Genomic DNA, 21,903 nt, shown 5'->3' with positions numbered 1-21,903 from the left:
TAACAAAGACTCAATAGGAAGGGTAATCTGAATCATTACTTCATTTCTTTTATTGAGATAGCTTCTTTCCCTGACAAAAGAGAAATTACATTTTCAACTAGGTATTTATTTTTAAAAAAATTTTGTGTGTCCTTTCTCCTGTGTCAGGGATTGTGTTAGGTGTTAGCTATACAGTTCTGAACAAAACAGACAAGTTATACATATATATATAAACAAATTAAAATTAGTGATAAAATATATAAAGAAAACAAACATAATCAGCCATAGTGGGCATCTAGCTACTCAGCAAATAAAAGGGACCATTTTGAATATAAGTTTATTATTCAACTTTACTCCCCTGTCCAATTAACAAAGCCCCTCCATCCTGTTTCTTATCAGACTTTTATTTTCCTCTTATCAGAAGTTTATGAAATGCGACAGGGCAAGGTTAATGTGAGGGAAATACATGTATGTCCTGTTTCTTACATATTTCCAGTTGCTGTTCTTACTGTTGCCTTTTTTTAAAATCTCGTGATATGACCAAAAAGAAAGATTTCTTAAATTGCTATTGTAGCAACATACACTCTCATCTTAAAGATAAATCTTATACCACATATTAGTAGGAAACAGAGAACACTGGGAAAAATCAAAGCCATAGTCACTCTCAAGAAATTGACCCCAGGAGCTGTATAGGAGACAGTAAGTAGGAGGGGATGCTATCTGTAGATATGTTCCTGACATCAGATACAAAAGGCAGTAGTTTTGTTGGGAGTATACTACTGTGACAGGAGAAGACAACAGACTTTTCTGCTTCATTGATCCATTGGATCCAGTGATCCAAACATGGAAGTACACGAAAAGGGTAAATGCCAATTGTGCCAGTTTGTCCAGGGATAAGACTCCAGCAACTATTCTCTTTTCTCCTTCTCTCTTGCCCCAGAGGCCACATTTCATATCTTGAAGTGGATATTCATATGTTATTGTCTTACTAGGGTCTATATGCTTGCCCCCAGTTACCCCTGTGTTACCATGAGATTTCCTCAAGGTTGTTTCTGTTTATTTTGGTACCTGGGGATGTCTTTGTCATTGGGACTCAACTTTACATCGTTTTAAAACCTTATAAGCATAATGAAGTACTGATACTGAAGATGAAGCTCCAATACTTTGGCGACCTGATGGGAAGAACTGACTCACAGGAAAAAACCTTGATGCTAGGAAAGATTTAAGGAAGGAGGAAAAGGGGACAACAGAGGATGAGACAGTTGGATGGCATTACCATCTCGATGGACATGAGTTTAAGCAAGCTCTGAGAGTTGGTGATGGACAGGGAAGCCTGGCGTGCTGCAGTCCATGAAGTCGTGAAGAGTTGGACAAAACTGAACGACTGAACTAAACTGACATACTAATTTTTTAGATTTGGTGAATATTTTTTTGCTTACATCATATTTTAATCTATGCTAAGTGCATATCAAATGCTACATACCCACAAGCAGATAGTCATTATAGTTCCCTGGAGGATGAGTCTAAAGAATATTCTTCAAAGCCTCTACGGCAAATTCTGCAAATTTTCAATGTTTTATTTTCCCCAAAAATGTCCAATGGAAAGTTTTTCAGATATAAGCTGGACTTCTTTTTGTTATCCAATTTGTTCTTAAATGCTTCATGACTGAATTCTTGAGAAATGAAGTGTCTGGTCACACCACCAGGAATTAAAATTTTGATGCCTCTGCCATGTAGCTAACAGTTATTTTAAGATGTCATGTGTAGATCTAAAATGTGAAAAATTTTACTTCATAAAGTGATAAAAGACTGTAGTTTTTACCTCCCAAAATACATGACTGTTATTAAGTAAAAATAAATAAATAAATAAATAAAACCTTATAAGCAATTTAAAATATTTTTAGCAGTGGGATCTGGAGGTTGGATGGCAGTTGGAGATGGTTGTCTCTATATAGTTCACTCTACCTTGGAATGTAAACCTAAAGAAAAAGTAGTTCTGCAATAAATGCTGGAAAGGGTGTGGAGAGAAAGGAAGCCTCCTACACTGTTAGTGGAAATGTAAATTGGTACAAACACTATGGAGAACAGTATGGAGTTTCCTTAAAAACTAAACCTAGAACTATCATATGATCCAGCAATCCCACTCCTAGGCATATATCCTAAGAAAACCATAATTCAAAAAGATGCATGCACCCTAGTGTTCATTGCAGCACTGCTTAACAATAGCCAAGACATGGAAGCATCCTAAATGTCCATCAATAAAGGAATGGATCAAGAAGATGTGGTACATATATACAGCAAAATACTACTAAGCCATAAAAAAAGTGAAATAATGCCATTTTCAGTAACATGGATGGACCTTGAGATTATCATGCGAAGTGAAGGAAATCAGACAGAGGAATACAAATATCATACGATACAACTTGTGAAATATAAAAATGATACAAATCAACTTATTTTATAGATAGAAATAGACCTCACAGGCTTAGAAAATTATGATTACCTAACCTAAGGGGAAAGGTGGAGTAAATTAGGACTTTGAAATGAGCATATACACACTGCTGTTATATGAATGAGATAACTAATAAGACCCTACTATATAGCACTGAGAATTCTACTCAATATACTGTAATAACCTATATGGGAAAATAATTTGAAAATGAAAGGGTATATGTATAACTGAATCACTTTGTTGTACACCTAAAGGTAACACAACATTGTAAACCAAAATATATTCCAATATAAAATAAAAATTTTAAAAGAAGAAAACAGTCTAGAACCTGGAATTTTGTTACATTCATAGTAAAACAGAAATAATAATGCCAGTTTCACAGATGTTTTATTAGCACTTACAATCACATCTGAATAACTCCTACTACTTAACAGGACCCATGGAAATAAGAGTTTTAGCATTAATTGAGTGAAGATACAGGCTGATTTGAGAAACACAGAAAAAGCCTACATCACAAGAGGAGTGATTTGTAATAAAGGAGGTTTATGATAAAAATGGCAGATGCTTAAAAGAATCCAATTTAGAGTGACTCTAAAGTATATTTCCTTGCCAGCAAGGTATCATGATTGAAATCATGTCAATTCAAGGGGGGATAATGTAAGCTATGTCTCTGAATTCCAGTGATCAAAGGATATCATGAAACACATTAGTTCCTAAAAAACAGACTGAGTGTGTATTCCATGGCATGTTATCGTGGAATTTATGTTGGGCAATTATGTATTAAAACTAATATGCGTTTGGGGACTGAGTATAGGCTAGGAGGAAAGGGAGAATCTAGTCAGGTGAACGATGACCTTCAGAAGCACATGTAAAAATTGTGATCTCTCTTGTTTTTATAGGAGTCACAGCTGAAAGCAATGAAAGAGACTGTGCAACTCTGCCTCTCAACTGTTTTCCGCGATCAGCATCCTCTCCATTTGAATCCCTTCAGGCCGTATCGAACTCAGTTATCAGTCCCAACCATGATAACTGACACCAGGACTGCATATGTAAGCACAACGGCCAAGGTACTTTCTTGACTTCAATTCGTATTATCATCAAAGTGAATCCAAGTAAGATAGCAAATTCATTGAAAAATCAGGATGTAAACGGGAGATAGTAACCCAGTTTGTAAAGTCTTCATAGTCACTTGGAGAATGTTGGAAAACAAATTTTCTGTATAAGAGAACAAGGTGTTTCTTAGGCAGAATTATTATTATCATAATTATTTTACAATATTATAAGAAAATATCTTGTATTATATTCCAGTTTTCACCAGGGGTTTATTATGGAAAATACTTTCTTCTAGGGTATAACCACCATCCTTACAAAAGTGGATACATTTTTCAGAAATGAAGCCTGTAGTTCTCAACACTGTGACTATACATTAGAATCACTTGGGATAGTTTTTTTTTTTATTTTTTTTTTTTAAAGTCTTAATACTTGGGACTCACCTCAGACAAATTCTTCCTGGTTTGGCTCCAGTCATCATTAGGTTTTAAGAGCTCCCTAGGGGACTAGGAGGGCTTCCCTGTGGCTCAGCAGCAAAGAATCCACCTGTCAATGCAGGAGACGTGGGTTCCATCCCTGGGTTAGGACGATCCCCTGGAGAAGGAAATAGAAGATAGAAACCCACTCCAGTATGCTTGCCTGGAAAATCCCATGGACAGAGGAGCCTGGTGGCCTGCAGTCCATGGGGTTGCAAAAAAGTTGGATGCAACTTAGCAACTTAAACAATAACACCTTAAGCAAATCCCTGCCATCACTCTACTTTATACAGGACAAAAGAGGGCATTTCAGTTCCGCTTTTGTTTCAATCATCAGAACCTTCAGTTTGCAAGCTCTAATTTTAAATAAATATTGACAATCTGAAATTGTTATTAAAGAAAGGAGTTTAGTTTCAGGCAGTATACTTGAAGGTGCAATTCTTTTATCACTTGCCTCAGGATCACTTGCTGTTGAAATAAATGTTATAGAGAGGAGTCCAACTTCTAAAGCAAATCCATGGTGAGCTAGAGGACGGTGGGCAAAAAACCCTGAGGACCACTGTTACAAATACCTACCAATACAGGACTGGGGGTGTGGCCAATCTGTAGATGAGGGAAATGCTATTTTCAGGATTAAGAGTCAAAATTAGGTAAAATAAAATAAATCTACCATTCTGTTTTTCTCCTGTAATGGGTTGACTTCTCAAAAACAGGTTAATCTGTGTAACCTTCTTTTTCTGTTAAAATCATTTGAAATAAGTATTTCCATTTTATATTATCTTCTTTGTTTTTATTATGTAATGAAGGATCTCAAAAAATTTAGGCCAATATTTTTCATCTTTACATCTCTCTGATCCTCCTTTGAAAACAGTGTTTTGTTTTGTTTTGTTTTAATTCAACTAAACTCAGGGAAGAAAGTTGCATACTAATATATTTTTATGTTTAAAAAAAATCCTGGTAAATTTATTGAAACAGACTATTGGTTAAGTGTACAGCTACCTTACACAATCTCTGCCACCTATCATAAAGCCACATACTCCTTCCACTTCAGGTTAGTTTAAAGGAGAAGCAAAGATTCAACCGTATTAAGTCCAGTGACTTTGGGCAAAGTGGCTTTGTGATTTTATGGACACGTGACACTTGTCTCCAACTTAAAGTATATTTATTAGGCTCATTATTAAAACTGGGCTCTTTATGACCCTGAATATATGGAAGAAATTACTGATTGTTACTTTAACTGGCTTATTAATTGTTACTTTAACTGACTTATTAATAAATATGTATCCTGTCATGGAAATAAATAATACATATATATTATTATTTCTCTAGGTTTATCACAGGAAAACACAGGAAGCATTTAGATGCATGTAGTTTAAAAAATGCTTTTTTAAAAAAATGATAACATATCTAATTATTTAAGATAAAGTTCAATAAATCTAAGTTGATATACCATAGAGCATTCTGTTTTACAAATTAGCATTAAAAGCCTCTCTGGCATGTCTCTTTTGCTTATATTATTTATCTTTTCAAATATATTGTATTTGAAAAGATTGTATTTGGCAATTGTATTTTATGTACATGTGTGTGTGCTTTGTTCACTTAAGAAGCTCCTAGTCTGTGCCTCAGTTTCCTCAGTGCCTATCTCAGGTCATTGTTGTGACATGAGCATTACAAATCATAATTTTTCTTAATTTCCTTGATACACGTGGTATCAATTCAGTTCAGTCGCTCAGTCGTGTCTGACCCTTTGCAACCCCATGGACTGCAACACGCTAGGCTTCCCTGTCCATCACCAACTCCCGGAGCTTACTCAAACTCATGTCCAACAAGTCAGTGATGCCATCCAACCATCTCATCCTCTGTCGCCCCCTTCTGCTTCAGTCTTTCCCAGCATTAGGGCATTTTCCAATGAGTCAGTTCTTCGCATCAGGTGGCCAAAATATTGGAGTTTCAGCTTCAGCATCAGTCCTTCCAATGAATATTCAGGACTGATTTCAGTTAGGATTGACTGGTTGGATCTCCTTGCAGTCCAAGGGGCTCTCAAGAGTCTCATCCAACACCACAGTTTAAAAGCATCAATTCTTCAGTGCTCAGCTTCTTTATAGTCCAACTATCACATCCATACATGACTACTGGAAAAACCATAGCTTTGACTAGTGCAACAACAGACCAACCCAGACTTGCCTGTGAGTGGCCAGGAGTCTCCAGCGGAGGTGTGGGTTGGCAGTGGCCTGCTGCATGGTCGGGAGCACTGAGTGCAGCAGTGTGCATGGGACCTTTTGAAGGAGATTACCGTTATCTGCGTTACCTCCACTATAGTTTGGCCTCAGGTCAAACAACAGGGAGGGAACACAGTCCTGCCCATCAATAGAAAATTGGATTAAAATTTACTAAGCATGGATCTGCCCATCAGAACAAGACCCAGTTTCCCCTTGGTCAGTCTCCCCCATCAGCCTTGTCTAACTCAATGCACCTATGATCCATGCCATGTAGGGCCACCCGAGACAGATGGGTCATGGTGGAGAGTTCTGACATGGTCCATTGGAGAAGGGAATGGCAAACCACTTCAGTATTCTTGCATTGAGAACCCCGTGAACAGTACGAAAAGGCAAAAAGATAGGACATTGAAACTTGAACTCCCCAGGTTGGTAGGTGCCCAATATGCTACTGGAAATCAGTGGAGAAATAACTCCAAAAAGAATGAAGAGATGGAACAAAAGCAAAAACAGCACCCAGTTGTGAATGTGACTGGTGGTGGAAGTAAAGTCCGATGCTGTAAAGAGCAATATTCCATAGGAACCTGGATTGTTAGATCCGTGATTTAAGGCAAACTGGAAGTGGTCAAACAGCAAATGGCAGAGTGAACATTGACATTTTAGGAATCAGTGAACTAAAGTGGACTGGAATGGTTGCATTTAACTCAGATGACCATTATTTCTACTACTGTGGACAAGAATCCCTTAGAAGAAATGTAGTAGCCCTCATAGTCAACAAAAGAGTCTGAAATGCAGTACTTGGGTGCAATCTCAAAAACGACAGAATGATCTCTGTTCATTTCCGAGGCAAACCATTCAATATCACGGTAATCCAAGTCTATGCCCCAACCAATAATGCTGAAGAAGCTTAAGTTGAATGGTTCTGTGAAGCCCTACAAGACCTTCTAGAACCCACACCCAAAAAAGATGTCCTTTTCATTATAGGGGACTGGAATGCAAAAGTAGGAAGCCAAGAAATACCTGGAATAACAGGCAAATTTGGCCTTGAAGTACAAAATGAAGCAGGGCAAAAGCTAATAGAGTTTTGCCAAGAGAACGTACTGCTCTTAGCAAACACCATCTTCCAACAACACAAGAGAAGACTCTACACATGGGACATCACCAGATGGTCAACACCGAAATCAGATTGATTATATTCTCTGCAGCCAAAGATGGAGAAGCTCTATACAGTCAGCAAAATCAAGACTGGGAGCTGACTGTGGCTCAGATCATGAACTCCTTATTGTCAAATTCAGACTTTAAGAAAGTAAGCAAAACCACAAGATCATTCAGGTATGACCTAAATCAAATCCCTTATGATTATACATGTGATATATGGCTGTTCTAATCTACATTTTTAAAAAATCTGCCTCTTCTTTGAAAAGTGTATTTGAATGATTTTCCCTGAAATCTGTAAAACAAATCCAAGTAAGCAATTTTTAACCTATATCTGGAAAAAATGCAAAATTTTCCCCAAAATGTCATTTTATTTTTATTTTTCCCAGAAGGCTAGATAATGTAGGCAGGTTTTTATTGCATCATGTATGTGGGTATATATGTGTATACATGATCCCAATAGACATATGCACTTCACATACAAATTATATACTCAGTGTGGATTTTCAAAGCTACAGATTTCATTAATTGAGTACAATATTATGAGAATTTACTGATGAAAGATTAAAAAATAATTTACATGTTGGTACTTTTTTAAAATTCTGGAGCATGACTGCTGCATAGTCATTTAGACCCACAGCTTAAGTTTCTGCTGAGGAAACAATCTGGTTTTAAAACGGTGAATACTCCAGCGGTCTGCTGGAGATGGCTCATGCTGCTGCTGCTGCTGCTGCTGCCAAGTCGCTTCAGTCATGTCCGACTCTGTGCGATCCCATAGACGGCAGCCCACCAGGCTCCCCTGTCCCTGGGATTCTCCAGGCAAGAACACTGGAGTGGGTTGCCATTTCCTTCTCCAATGCATGAAAGTGAAAAGTGAAAGTGAAGTCGCTCAGTCATGTCTGACTCTTTGTGACCCCATGGACTGCAGCCTACCAGGCCCCTCCATCCATGGGATTTTCCAGGCAAGAGTACTGGAGTGGGTCGCCATTGCCTTCTCTGGGAGATGGCTCATACATACCTATAAAAGCTGTACCTATACCTATACCTATAAAAACACAAATTTTCAGAGTTTGTACTAGTTAGTTATTAAACACTTACTATTAAATATTAATTATATACATTTACAATAAGCAAATTATACTAAAAGCAAATAACAGTATCAAAACTACTATATCATGCTGATATCTCTAAAGTTACGATGTAAATATATTTTTTCTAAGACTTTCTTATTTTGAAATTTTGATCAACCCCTTAGATTGTGCTCCCATAGATATAAAATGAAGACAATAACAGCACAACCTTATAGAATTGTTGTGAAGATTAAGAAAATTAACATAGGGCATTTAGTATGTGTAATAGTGTCTCATACTAGAAAACAGTCAATAAATGTTCAAAGTAAGTACTATTAATATATGTGGAAATGAAGATAATAGGTGGAGAAGATTTTTGGCAGGATATTAATTTGAACAAAAACTACTTAGTTTCACTGTGCAGACGTAAGAACACATTCAAATAAGCACAGCTACAATTTTTTAGCTTATGAATGAGGGAGGAAGTGGGAACGGCCGTGGCTCCTGCGGTGATAGGGGGCCCGGCCTCTAGGGCGGCCTGTGCGCAGTTCGCAGCCCCGCCCTGGGCCTGGGGCTCCTGTCGCCTCGCAGTGATCCCGGTGCGCGCCGCAGCTCCAGCTGGCCCGCCAGGGGCGCCATTGGTAGCGGGGGTCAGAAAGGCGCTCGAAGCCAACCCCTTCTAGGACCGCTACTGCAAAAAGATCCAGCAGTTGTGCAGGTCTGACTCAGCTGCTTTTGAGTCCTGACTAGAGAAGTGCAGTGAGTTTAGCAAGCAGCCAGTGGGGCACTCCAAGCAAGGGGACTTTATCCCATGTGTGGCACGGAAGACACTGGGGAAACGGCCTGTGAGCCGAGGATTCACTAAGGACTAGACTCTCAGTTCAATCTTCAACATTGAGATGGTGAAAGACAAAACTGCCGAAGAAATAAAACAGATTTGGCAGCAGTATTTTGCAGCAAAAGAGAACAGTCTACGCAGTTATTCCTAAAAAGTTTGATTTGATTTGGAACCGGGCTTAGTCCTGTCCAACATTTCTGTGTGGCCTACCAAGAAGGGAAGGTTATGAGTTTTTTGTCCGGCAATGGACAGGTACTGAACTCCACTTCACTGCACTTATAAATATTCAGATCCCAGGGGAAGCTGCGGCCAGTCAGCTGATTCTATATCATTACCCTGAACTTAAGGAAGAAAATAGTATAGTGCTAATGACAGCAGAAATGGATTCCACATTTCTGAATGATGCTGAGGCACAGTGCCTGGCCAACAAAGTTCAGCTCTTCTATGCAGGGGGCTCTTCTATGCCACTGATCCAGAAGAGAACTACAGGTTAGTGGATATCTTTAACTTCAGACCCAATGAGTTCAAATGTCTGTCACCGCACAGTTGGAGCAAAGCGGACTTGGAGCCGAAGTGAAATGTTCTCAGAACGAGGATAAGACTTAGGGCTGTCTAGTTGGCTTGTAGAATTTTCTGCTCAGCCCTGGATGGTCCTGAGCCTACCCACCCCTTGAACTCTCCGAGGCTCAGTATCTATAATAAGTCGTCTCTAAGGAGTTGCCCTCTGTGCTTATTGCAAGAAGTAACATGGAGGTGAGCCCTGTTACGTGGTATTCAGGAACAAAGATACCTAAACATTCTGATAACTGTCTCCCAGCATACTTAAAACATCCTTTTCAAGTGTTTGAAATCACATCCAGAGACAATCAAGGATCCACAAGATGGTTGACTTGATCTTACGCACTGTAGGAGTATATTTGTTCTCTGGCCATTGTGACTGTGCAGCTCCCAATAATTAGTTCCTCACCTTTATAAACTGTGACAGGATAGTAAGCTTGAGGACCTGCTGTAGTTAGATGTGGTCTTTGCATACTCTTCCCACTTGGCTGTCCAAAGGCATAACCCAGGTATCCTGTTAGACTCTATAACAATCACATATTGCCATCAGGATTAAAATTCTATCTAGATGCTCCAAGGACTGCTGTTAGTGTAGCTGGTTTGGAGTAGCAGTAGAATGCAGGTATATTAAACGCACAGGTACAGTGCCTGCTGCCTGCATATTTTTAAACCATAGTTTGTGACACCTGATTTTTTGCCTGTTGGAAGCTTTGTATTTGGAGGGGCTGAATTGTTGCAGTATAAAGAAATCAACTATTTTGTAAAGAGAGGATCAATCCAGATTTGCTTTTTGTTTTTCAAACAACTCTAAACCTTGCCAGTATTATATTAATAGAAAAGGTAGGCAGAAGCAAATGCACCGTATTGTGTGTGGGGGAAATGTAGCAATAAAATAAAGTCTGGCTTATTAAAAAAAAAGTATGGATGGATCCTCACAATACATTTAATGTCAGCGATCACAATAGTAAATGTCATAAAGAAAGGAGACTATTGAAAGACAGCAGAAGAAGCAATTCAGAAAACAGTGTAGATAAGAAAATGATGAAATTATGTTATGAAAGTTCATTATTTCGTTCCCATCCCAGGGAGTCACCATCTTCTATCTTTGTTTTTCTTTCCATGCAATTCAAAGTCAACTTTAGCTGCAGTTGACATTGGTAAAGGTCACAGCTGTGGCATCAACTTAATTGGACAAGGATGATTTGTTATTTTTTTTTCCAGTTTGGTAGAAATGCCAAAATCATTTTAGGGCAACAGGCAAACAGTAGTCCTATTCAGGAGCTTAAAGGCATCCAAGTGAAAATTGCATTCTGCTTGGTGCCTGGAGGTTTAAAGCAAGGTGGATTTGTTTTCCCTGTTTTATTCCTGCCAAAAATCTGTTGCAAAGTAATTTCTAAGAACTCTCAAAGAAGTGCACCTGGAATTACCAGACAAAGGGTCTCGACCTAGACTGCATTTTTTAATCATTGGGAGCTTTGCTCACACCTGATGCCAATATTTTCAATTCTATTGTACTCCAGTAGAAGCACAGGGTAGTTTTGGAGATTATTCAAAGCTCCTAGATTATTCATGTTTACAGCCAAGGTTGAGAGGTATTAAAATCTGTACTGTAGGAATAGGAAACGACTCTCCCAGGTAGCTCACTTGTAAAGAATCCACTTGCCAATGCAGGAGACACGAGTTCAATCCCTGGAGGAGGAAATGGCAACCTACTCCAGTGTTTTTGCCTGGAAAATCTCATGGACAGAAGAGCCTGGCAGGCTACAGTCCTTGGGGTCGCAAAGAGTCAGGCATGATTTAAAAACTAAACAACACAGTGGAGAAGTAAGCTTGTCCTTTCCCCCCACTTTGCTGCTTCTGGAAGAGATTTCCCAACTAGCCCAAAGGTTTTCAGTTTTATAAAGATCTGTTTTTCTACCAGCTCTCTGTCCCTAGCTAACCATTTAGTTACCTGTAATACCAAGCAGCTGCTCATGTTCTTTCCATGATACAGAAATATGTTTTATATCTTTGTATGCCCAGGGTTATTGTGAGAATAAAAATGAAAACATGAATCTAAAATATCTGCATAAAATACTACAACTAAGGAATTTTGTTTGGGTTTCATTTTTGGTCTTAGGAAATCATAATTGCTTTTTTAATTACTTCCCAGTAGATGTGGCATATTTGTGGCAAGGAAATTAAGTTTATATTATATAATGTTTTACATGTTACTGTATGAACATATATATTACATATGCACATAAATATTTTAAACTAACACTATAAATTATAAGACATATGTTTAATATCAGTTCAGTTCAGTCGCTCAGTTGTGTCCAACTCTTTGCGACCCCATGAACCGCAGCACCCCAGGCCTCCCTGTCCATCACCAACTCCCGGAGTCCACCCAAACCCGTGTCCAATGAGTCGGTGATGCCATCCAACCATCTCATCCTCTGTCGTGCCCTTCTCCTCCTGCCCTCAATCTTTCCCAGCATCAGGGTCTTTTCCAGTGAGTCAGCTCTTCGCATCAAGTGGCCAAAGTATTGTTTAATATGGTAAAGATAAAAATGGAAACAACAAAGGCCCTTTAATGCTTTCTTCTTATTACTGGTATGCATATATGTACCCTGAAATGGTCTGAAATCAAATTCTCATTTATTCTTCATCCTTGGTACATGTATGCTGTAATAAAATATTACATAGAGAAATTGATTATTTGGATATCTCTATGAACTTATTTTAAAGACATGTTAGCTCCATAAGGATATAATTCATTTAATCCTTCTGAAATTAAAATAGGAACAAGACATTTTTGTTAGAAATGTTAATATACATAAGTCTAGGAAAGCATACTGATATTCAGAGAAAATGCTACTAAATATCTTTTATGTAAAGAATGACCACCAGTTTGCATTTTCCTTTCTTTTCTTTTATAATTGAGACTTTATTGTTTGTACACATTTCTTAATGTATGAACTGAAATTTTAAAAGGCATGTAGTTATAATTTCTTTTAAACAGTTATTGCAGTGACTTTCCAGCCTGACATTTGAAAGCAAATTTTTCTTAAGAGTATATCAAGTACCTACATCTTCAAGTTTTGATAAACTATTACATCATAAGTCTCACCAATTAACAGTTTAATATTATATATACTACAGATTCAAATTTTCAATCTTTCACAGCACAATAACAAAGTTACTAGGGAAATTAGACTACTGCCACCAAGGATGTTATAGAGAACATGTCATTCTGACAAGAGCCACAATCAAAGAGTGATTTTCTGTAGGAAACAACTATACTAAAAAAAAAATGAGAATAGAAGTAATGTAAATATTCAAGGCATAGTCAATGCACAACTGTAACTACAAATTGTCATTTAGTATGCTAAGTATTATAGGATATAAAAGCTACTGCCCTACCTATGGATATTTAACACTCAAGACTACCAAAACCTCCCATACTTAACATGTTGCTCTTTTCTGGTTGTACCAAAACCAAAAACCACCACCAATGGCAACCAGCAAATGAGTTAACCTCTTAAAAGTGAAGCACTTACACTAAAAAAAAAAAAAAAGAAAAGTGATGAGGTGAGATTTTCTCCTTCTTAAAAAATGTTTCTAGAACTACTAAAAAAAAAGGTTGTATTTACAAAATTATTGATGAAAATATTCACTTGGATTGTACTTAGAAGGGAGATGGGAACCAGTGATTATATGTGGTAAGTACATGTGGGCTTGGTTGCTTTAGTTGTGTCCAAATCTTGGTGACCATATGGACTGTAGCCTGCCAGACTCCTCTTATCCATGGGATTCTCCAGGCAAGAATACTGTAGTGGTTTGCCATGCCCTCCTCCATGGGGTCTTCCAGACCCACAAATCAAACCCAGGTCTCCTGTGTCTCTGGAATTACAGGTGTATTCTTTACCCAGTGAGATCCTTGGGAAGCCCCACACGATATTAATCAGACTTGGCCTTTTCTACCTACTTCATCAGATACTGGACTCTCCTTTTTAGTTCCTCTGTTTTCCACAGCTAAATCTTCGTTGTTATCATGGTTAGTCACTTGAGGCTCTTTATCCTTCTCTTTGCACATTTTTTTTTTAGTGAAGATTCATCCTTTCTGCCCACCTTTTTGACTTTATTTACACTTTTGTGGTAGAAGGTTAAATGACACCATCATCACTCTCCTCTTGTAAGGCTCGATCACAACTACCCTTGACAGATCAGACCTTCCTTCCTCTCGGGCATCCTGGTGATGACGGCTCCTGCCGTGTGCCCCAGGCCTGGATACCCCTGAACCTTCGTGAGCTGGGCGGCAGGGCCACTGCCACTCCCCAAACTGCCTGAGTGGCTGGGTTATTACACACCAGAGATGGTGGGAGAACCACCAGATGACTTGTTCCATTTTCTTGTCCTGTATTTTCATTAGAATTTCTTGGATGCTCATCAGATAGTATTGACTTTCATGGTATCTTCAAAGATAAAGTTATGTTAAAGATGTGTTGCTTCTCATCACCAGTTGGCTATTCATAAGTAAGACAGCCCTCAACCTCCTGTCCATTGATGATCAATACAAGAGATTTTTTCTTTAAGACTAGAAATTCTCATCTAACCTTTCTTTTGTCTCTTTAGATGCAGTAAAATCTTAATCCTAAAAAAAAAAAAAAACAACTATGAGATATTTCCTTATAACACTTGCAAAAGAAAAGGACATCCATATGGAATTTAATCAATTTGGTTGTTGCTTGCTCTTTAGCGGCTCAGTTGTACCCAACTCTTTGCAACCCCTTGGACTGTAACCCACCAGGCTCCTCTGTCCATGGAATTCTCCAGGCAAGATTACTGGAGTTGGTTGACATTTGTTTCTCCTGAGGATCTTTCTGACTCAGGGATTGAATCCAGTGCATTGGCAAGCAGATTCTTTACCACTGAGCCACTAGAGAAGCCCTTACTCAGCTTCCTGTGATCATTTTATTGGCAGTATTTTCTTTCTTCTCTCTGGTGGAATTCATTCACTTGAATATCTTGCATTAACTTGGAATCTACTAGAAGCTTTTTAACAAGGGGAACCTGATGAGATTCTAGTTTTAAGAAGCTAATTCCAGTAGTAACATAGAAAGAATAGGATAAGATAATAGAAACAAAATTATTGGGAGAATAATATTATTGATAAGAGCAATGAGACAGTAGCAGCAGGAAAGGAACATGGAATGAATTTGAGAAATGCAAAGGACACAAAAATTTAAGGAAAATGTGAGGAAGTGAAGGTGGGAAGACTAGATGATTATGCTAAGGAAATTAGCTGAGAAGAGAGGGGACAAATCTTTGGGGGACTTAGTAGGATGGCAGGAAGATTATGTACATTTTTAGTATGATATAGAGTGAAGAATGCGAAAAAGATAATGAAGACAAAGTTTGAGATATGAAATAAGGATTTAAAATTCAGAAGCAGCATTAAGGAATATGAATATGATCACAAGGTGGAGAGTTGGATGTGGAGTGGAGTAGGGACACATAGCTTCTGAGAGGGGAGATAAGTTGGAAAAGATGAAGGTGTCGATGAATTTTTATGTAGATGGACAGGAGTTCAAAAAGAATAATATACTCCATGGCCTACAGTTTTCCAATGAAAATTTGATCCTTAGCAGGCCTATACTTCTTCCCAGTGGTCCTTTTCAGGCATTAGCAAGTTCCATTAGGTGGGTATCCTGAATTGGCAGGCTTCTCTCTTTAACATTGCTGTCCTGGAAACCTGTGCTGGCATCTGTGACTAAACATCAGATACCCAGTGCCAAGAATCATGTGTGTGAGAGCACAGAATTTGGAATTCAACAGACCAATTATAAATCCTGGATTTAGCCAGTTATTTGTAAAATGTTGGAAACTGAAGCAAAGACTGTGGTTATTCTTTTTGTGAAATAGAGCTAGCAATATAAAACAATGAGCCTAATTAACTAAAAGGCTAAATTTATAGCATAAAACCTGGCATGTAGTGTATCTAGTGTTTAAGAGAGTAGATATTAAAGCCAAATTGTCTGGATGTGAATTTTTGCTCTGCCACTCCTCAGCTGTGTAACAGACGCAACTTTTAAACCAATTTGCTCCTACTGATATGGGAATAATAGTACCATTTTCTTCAAAAGGTTGTTGTAAGGATAAGCTATGTATTATAATTTTCAAGATTATTTGGGCTAATAAGATATTATTTTGTGTCCTTCTCTACCGAAGTGTCCATCACACAGTTCTACGTGGAGTTTGACAATGAGAAAATAATTTCAACGTTCATCAAAAGAATCCCCACAAAAGAATTTACAAAAGCAACAGGAAACATAACATCTTGATATTCGCTGAAAGTTATTACACATTTTTGTGCCAGCACTGGCAAAAGACAAGAAAATTATTTATCATTTTGATCCACCCTCAGTGCATTGTGAATTAAATGTTTCAAAGAAAATTAGAAGTAGTATCCTTGCTTTTCATCTCTATATAAAATGCATCAATATTCAGGATTTCAAGAAATCATAGACAGTGTTTTTGAGTTCCCTAGAGTGCTGGTGTTAGACTTTCCTTTGGCATATTGTGGCCGTTTTTGATCTCTTTGTGAAAGTAAGAATATTTCTGGAGTGTCTGCAGGTATGTAACCAGGAAGTTATTCACATCAATTATACTCCAAGAGCTAACTTTTCCCTTTCGAAGGCTATTGCATGGATTCCAACTATGGTTCCAGTTGTTCAATAGTAATAATGATAGTGAGAATTTTAATTTCCATAGTTCTTTATGGCTATTGCCTAGGTGTTTTATTAGATCATCACAATAAATAGCGTGCATCTTACTATAACCATTTTACTTAAAAAGGGAACTTCAACTAAAATCCAGGTTTCTTATGCCAAGTCTAGTGCAACAAACTGCCTGCTCAAAAATGTGCATTACTTAGAATCTTAAAGATATGCTAACAAAAACAATAGATGTTTAAATATGCAGTGCTTCTTATGTTATCACAACACAAAATGTATAGAGCACTCTGGGTGACTGACTTCCTGCTGACGGCTTTACACAAGTTTTCTCAGTTAAAATCAAGAAAAACATTGTGAAGCGGTGCTGACAGTATTCTGATGTTATAAGAGAGGAAGACTGAGGGTCATGGAGGCTAGTAACCCATCTTAGGTCTCAAAACTGGGTCATTGACAACTGAGATTTTTGGGGGGTTTATTTTTAGTTCATTGAGGCAAAATTAGTGCATAACATTATATTAGTTTCAGGTTTGCTCCTGCTCATGCTCAGTCATGTCCAGCTCTTTTCAACCCCTTGGACTGTAGCCCACCAGTCTCCTCTGCCCATGGAATTTTCCAGGCAAGAATACTGGAGTGGGTTGCCATTTCTTACTCCAGGGTATCGTCCTGACCCAGGGATGGAATTCACGTTGCCTTCATTGGCAGGCAGATCCTTTACCACTGGAGCTACCTAGGAAGCCCTGTATGTAGTGTATACACTACAAAATGATTAACACAATAAGTCTAGTTACCATCTGTTACCATGCAATTAACTTCCAATCTTCACACCCCATGCCCTTCCACTGGCAATCACCAATCTGTTTTCTGTATATGTAAGTGTGTTTGTTTTCATTTTTTAAAAAGATTTGCGGACTTCAAATATGAGAGATCATATGGTAATTGGTATTTGTCTTCGTCTGGCTTAATTTCACTTAGTGTATTGTCCTCAAGGTCCGTCCATGTTGTTTTCAATGGCAAGATTTTATTATTTTGTGTTCAAATAAAATTGCACTGTATTATTGTTGTTCAGTTGCTAAGTCATCTCCGACTCTTTGCAACTCTATGGACTGCAGCTAGCCAGGCTTCCCTGTCCTTCACTATTTCCCAGAGTTTGCTCAAATTCATGTCCATTGAGTCGATAATGCTATCTAACCATCTCATCCTCTTCTGCCCCTTTTCCTTTTGCCTTCTATCTTTCCCAGCATCAGGGTCTTTTCCAAGGAGTCAGCTCTTCGCATCAGGTGGCCAAAATATTGGGGCTTTAGCATCAGTCCTTCCAATGAATATTCAGGGTTGATATTGTTTAGGATTGACTGGTTTGGTCTGGCAATCCAAGGCACTCTCAGGAGTCTTCTCCAGCATCACAATTTGAAAGCATTAATTCTTCAGCACTCAAAGTTAAGTAGTTACCACATCTTGGTTATTGTAAATAAATAATGCTGTGATGACTTTAGGGGTGTGTATATCTATATATCTCTACAAGTTAGCGTTTTTAAACTTTTTTTTGGAATAAGAGCCTCTCTAATACTTGTGAGCTGATATCTTATTGTGGTTTTGATTTTTATTTCCCTTATAGTTATGATGAACAGCTTCTCATTTGCCTGTTGACCATCTGTATGTCTTCTTTAGAGAAATGTCTGTTTAGACTCTTTGAACATTTTTTATTGAATTGTTGGGTTTTCTTGCTGTTGAGTTGTTTGAATTCTTTATATCAAAGTTCATTCAAGTTTTTCTGTAACAGCTTTCAGGAAAAACCCAAACAAACTTTCTGGCCAACCCAGTGATTTTGGATACTGACCCATTATAGGATATATGATAATGGATGTACAGCACACTCACAAGTACTCAGTTAGTGTTAGCTTCTCATGGTAGGCAAGAGATTATCAACTGAGCTGATATTTCCATTAAAAAATTAAAATCATTGATGCTTTTGGAAATTTGCCATAATGCCACTAAATGTCACATCATGGCTGATGGTTTAATTCAGAGCGGCAGACTGCTGGAGGGTGGGGGCTGAGGCATATCTTCATTATTGCTGCTAAGTCATGTCAGTCGTGTCCGACTCTGTGCGACCCCATAGACAGCAGCCCACCAGGCTCCCCCGTCCCTGGGATTCTCCAGGCAAGAACACAGGACTGGGTGGCCATTTCCTCCTCCAATGCATGAAAGTAAAAAGTGAAAGTGAAGTCGCTCAGTCGTGCCCGACTCTTAGCGACTCCATGGACTGCAGCCTACCAGGCTTCTCCGTCTGTGGGATTTTCCAGGCAAGAGTACTGGAGTGGGGTGCCATTGCCTTCTCCATCTTCATTATTAGAGTTCCTCTAATGCTCATCACAATACATTGTGCACGTGCGTGCTCAGTTGTGTCCGACTCTTCCTGACCCCACGGAATGTAGCCCGCCAGGCTCCTCTATCCATGGGATTTTCCAGGCAAGAACCCTGGAGGAGGTTGCCATTTCCCCTGCAGAGGATCTTCCCAAACCAGGGAACAAATCTGCGTCTACTGTGTCTCCTACCTTGTAGGCAGACTCTTTACCACTTGAGCCATCAGGGAAGCCTTGCTCATTACAATATACTGTGACTAACAGCAAATGTTGGATGGATGAACAAACAAATGAATAAATTAATAAATGAGGAATTTTGCAAAGAGAATGATCCCACATTAGCCAAATTACAATGTGTCCATGAGCAATCATATCTGTCTCTAAGGCTGTTCATATCCATAAAATTATTCTATCATGGAGAGTAAACATATTTTCATGACAGCAGTGGCTATGAATTTTCATATTAGACATATGTGCTTTTCATATTTCATCATTAGTCATGAGTACATTGTGAATTTCAGTATCCATGATAGGAACAGCTTTACCTTTAGTACTTTCTTCTACTTGTGTTAATTATCCCATTTGAGGCTACAGTAGTGTCAACGGAAAAGTAAGCCGGAGGTTCTGGCCATTTAGTTTCCAATAGTTTATAAAATATTCTAATTTTATTTTAAAATAAAACATAAAAGCCATGAATGCCTGACTGTCCTTTTCATGGATGATGATACAACAGCTGTATTTAAGTTATCTGAGACATACCAAAAAAGTTTGTTTTTTTTTTTTAAACAAAAGTTTTATTTTTTTAAATAAAAAATCTTATTGTCCAGACCTTGATCAAAATACAGAATAGGGCTAGTGAATTCATTGAATCCCTGTGAGCCTTTAATTTTGCCACTGCTCATTCTCTAAGGCTAAATTTACTACCAGGCTGTAATCTATTCCAGAATCACTCCCGATGCAGTTAAGACGTGTATTGGGGAACCCTCCGTATCACCTGTGGCACCTTGGTATCGAAGGATGTAGATAACAGGGATGTTCGCTGGTTGCTTTTAAAAAGACACAGGAGCAGAATTTCCTACTCTATTTCTACAAAATTGACCATTTCTAAAACTGGAATTCATCTTACTTTCATAGATTAGGGACTCAGTTTCCCATTAATACTGGAATTGGGGTCCTTCCATGAATGCCAACCTGCTTTGCTGAGCACTTAAGAAATCCCAAGTGATGTTTCCCAGGTCTCTCAATGGACAAAAAGCAATATCCTCCTACTCCCTACATCTCCTTGAATCTGTGACTGAATAAGATAGTGTAATGATAATGGTGCTTTCACTACCTGCTGCCAGTAATGCTGTTTCACATGACTGACAGAAATCCATCCCTGCCAACCTCCACAGAAGGCAGTGGCACCCCACTCCAGTACTCTTGCCTGGAAAACCCCATGGACGGAGGAGCCTGGTAGGCTGCAGTCCATGGGTGGCCAAGAGTCCGACAAGACTTAGCAACTTCACTTTCACTTTTCACTTTCATGCACTGGAGAAGGAAATGGCAACCCACTCCAGTGTTCTTGGCTGGAGAATCCCAGGGACGTGGGAGCCTGGTGGGCTGCTGTCTGTGGGGTCGCACAGAGTTGGACATGACTGAAGTGACTTGGCAGCAGCAGTTGCCAACCTCCCCACACAGTTGCCCAGCTATGCCTGAAATTGTCACACCCTTTTGACATTATAAATGCTGGACGCTTGTCTAGAGCCACTCTTCACAATTAGGAAGGTGTTGCTCTCTCCCTGAATTGTTGGTCCTCACTTCCTCCTCACTGATGCTGCTGAACCCCAGCAATGGCCCAGTAGAATCTCAAACTGCATTGCATGGCACTGAGACAATCAGAAACATGGCCTTAGTCTCATTAAGCTTTTACTTCGTGGCTCAGTTGGTAAAGAATCTGCCTTCAATACAGGAGACCCAGGTTCGATTCCTGGATTGGGAAGATCCTCTTTAGAAGGAAATGGCAACCCACTCCAGTATTCTTGCCTGGAGAATCCCTTAGACAGAGAAGCTTGATGGGCTACAATCCATGGGGTTGCAAAGAGTCAGACATGACTGAGCAATGAACACTCTCACTTTCCATGATGTTAAAAACAGACCTCCTCTAGCTTCTCCGTATGCTTAATATTTCATTGGCACAAAATAGCTAAAATATTTTAATTTTCAACATTAAAATATGTGAAAAAATTCACTTAAGACTGCCTGATTTCCTACTTTTATTTTTTTGTCACTTTTTGCCATTTGCTTGTGCTTCGAGATAAACTCATATTTTGATCATAGGTACGGTAGCCAAAATGTTGCCATACTTAATGTGTTGAAAGACATAAGGTCACCTAACAATAACCATGTGTAATAATACGTTAGTTATTTTATTAAATTAATGTATATTTGTCATGACAATTTTAGCAATTAATGTTAGTAGTAATTATACTAATAGTAGCTGGCATTTTTATTGAGTTCTGCTATACCCATATGAACTTATTTGATACTCACAAGTCTCTAAAAGAAAGACTTATTATCCTCATTAAATATTTTTTCTTTTGAATTGACTTTAGACTTAGAAAAACATTAAGATAGTACAGAGTTCCTATATTTCCTGTACATCCTTTAATGTTAACATCTTATATAGCCATGACATAGTTGTCAAAACTAAGAAATTGGCAATCGTATAATACCATTACCAAACCACAGACCTAACTGGGGTTTCACCAGGTTTTCTACTTGTTGTTTTTGGTGGGTTTTTTTTTTTTTTTCCTGTTTCAGGATCCATTTCAGGGAACCTCATTGCATTCTCTCATCATGTCTCAGTCTCCTCTTGTCTGACAGTGTTTCATTCCTTATATTTCCATGATCTTGACACTTTTGGGACCAGTGATCAGATATTTTATAGACTGTCTCTCTGAGGATCTGTCTGGTGTGTTTTTATGCTTAGATTGGATTGTGGATTTTTGTGAATAATACCACAAAAGCACAGACAGGACAGATTTCAGG

General features: G+C 38.5%; 1 protein-coding gene, 1 long non-coding RNA gene and 1 pseudogene across 5 annotated transcripts in view; 2 read left to right on the top strand and 1 right to left on the bottom strand.

Moving 5' to 3' along the window:
• LUZP2 (leucine zipper protein 2) overlaps positions 1-21,903 on the top strand; it is a 516,697-nt gene that overhangs the window by 466,095 nt on the left and 28,699 nt on the right. For all 3 annotated transcript variants that reach the window (XM_005226734.4, XM_005226735.5, NM_001102336.1), the window contains 1 exon segment: positions 3,331-3,498. In XM_005226734.4, the coding sequence (XP_005226791.1) occupies positions 3,331-3,498 (168 nt within the window).
• On the top strand, positions 9,131-10,219 carry LOC101906936 (ATP synthase mitochondrial F1 complex assembly factor 1-like; annotated as a pseudogene).
• Positions 12,759-21,903, bottom strand: part of LOC132344252 (uncharacterized) — a 105,973-nt gene continuing 96,828 nt past the window's right edge. For both annotated transcript variants that reach the window (XR_009493444.1, XR_009493445.1), the window contains one exon: positions 12,759-14,430. This is a non-coding gene — a long non-coding RNA (uncharacterized lncRNA). The remainder of the gene's footprint in view (positions 14,431-21,903) is intronic.

Source organism: Bos taurus, chromosome 29 (assembly GCF_002263795.3).
Source record: "Bos taurus isolate L1 Dominette 01449 registration number 42190680 breed Hereford chromosome 29, ARS-UCD2.0, whole genome shotgun sequence".
Classification (NCBI taxonomy): Eukaryota; Metazoa; Chordata; class Mammalia; order Artiodactyla; family Bovidae; genus Bos; species Bos taurus.
The sequence above is the reverse complement of the archived record's forward strand: the minus strand, read 5'-3'. Positions and strand labels throughout refer to the sequence as shown.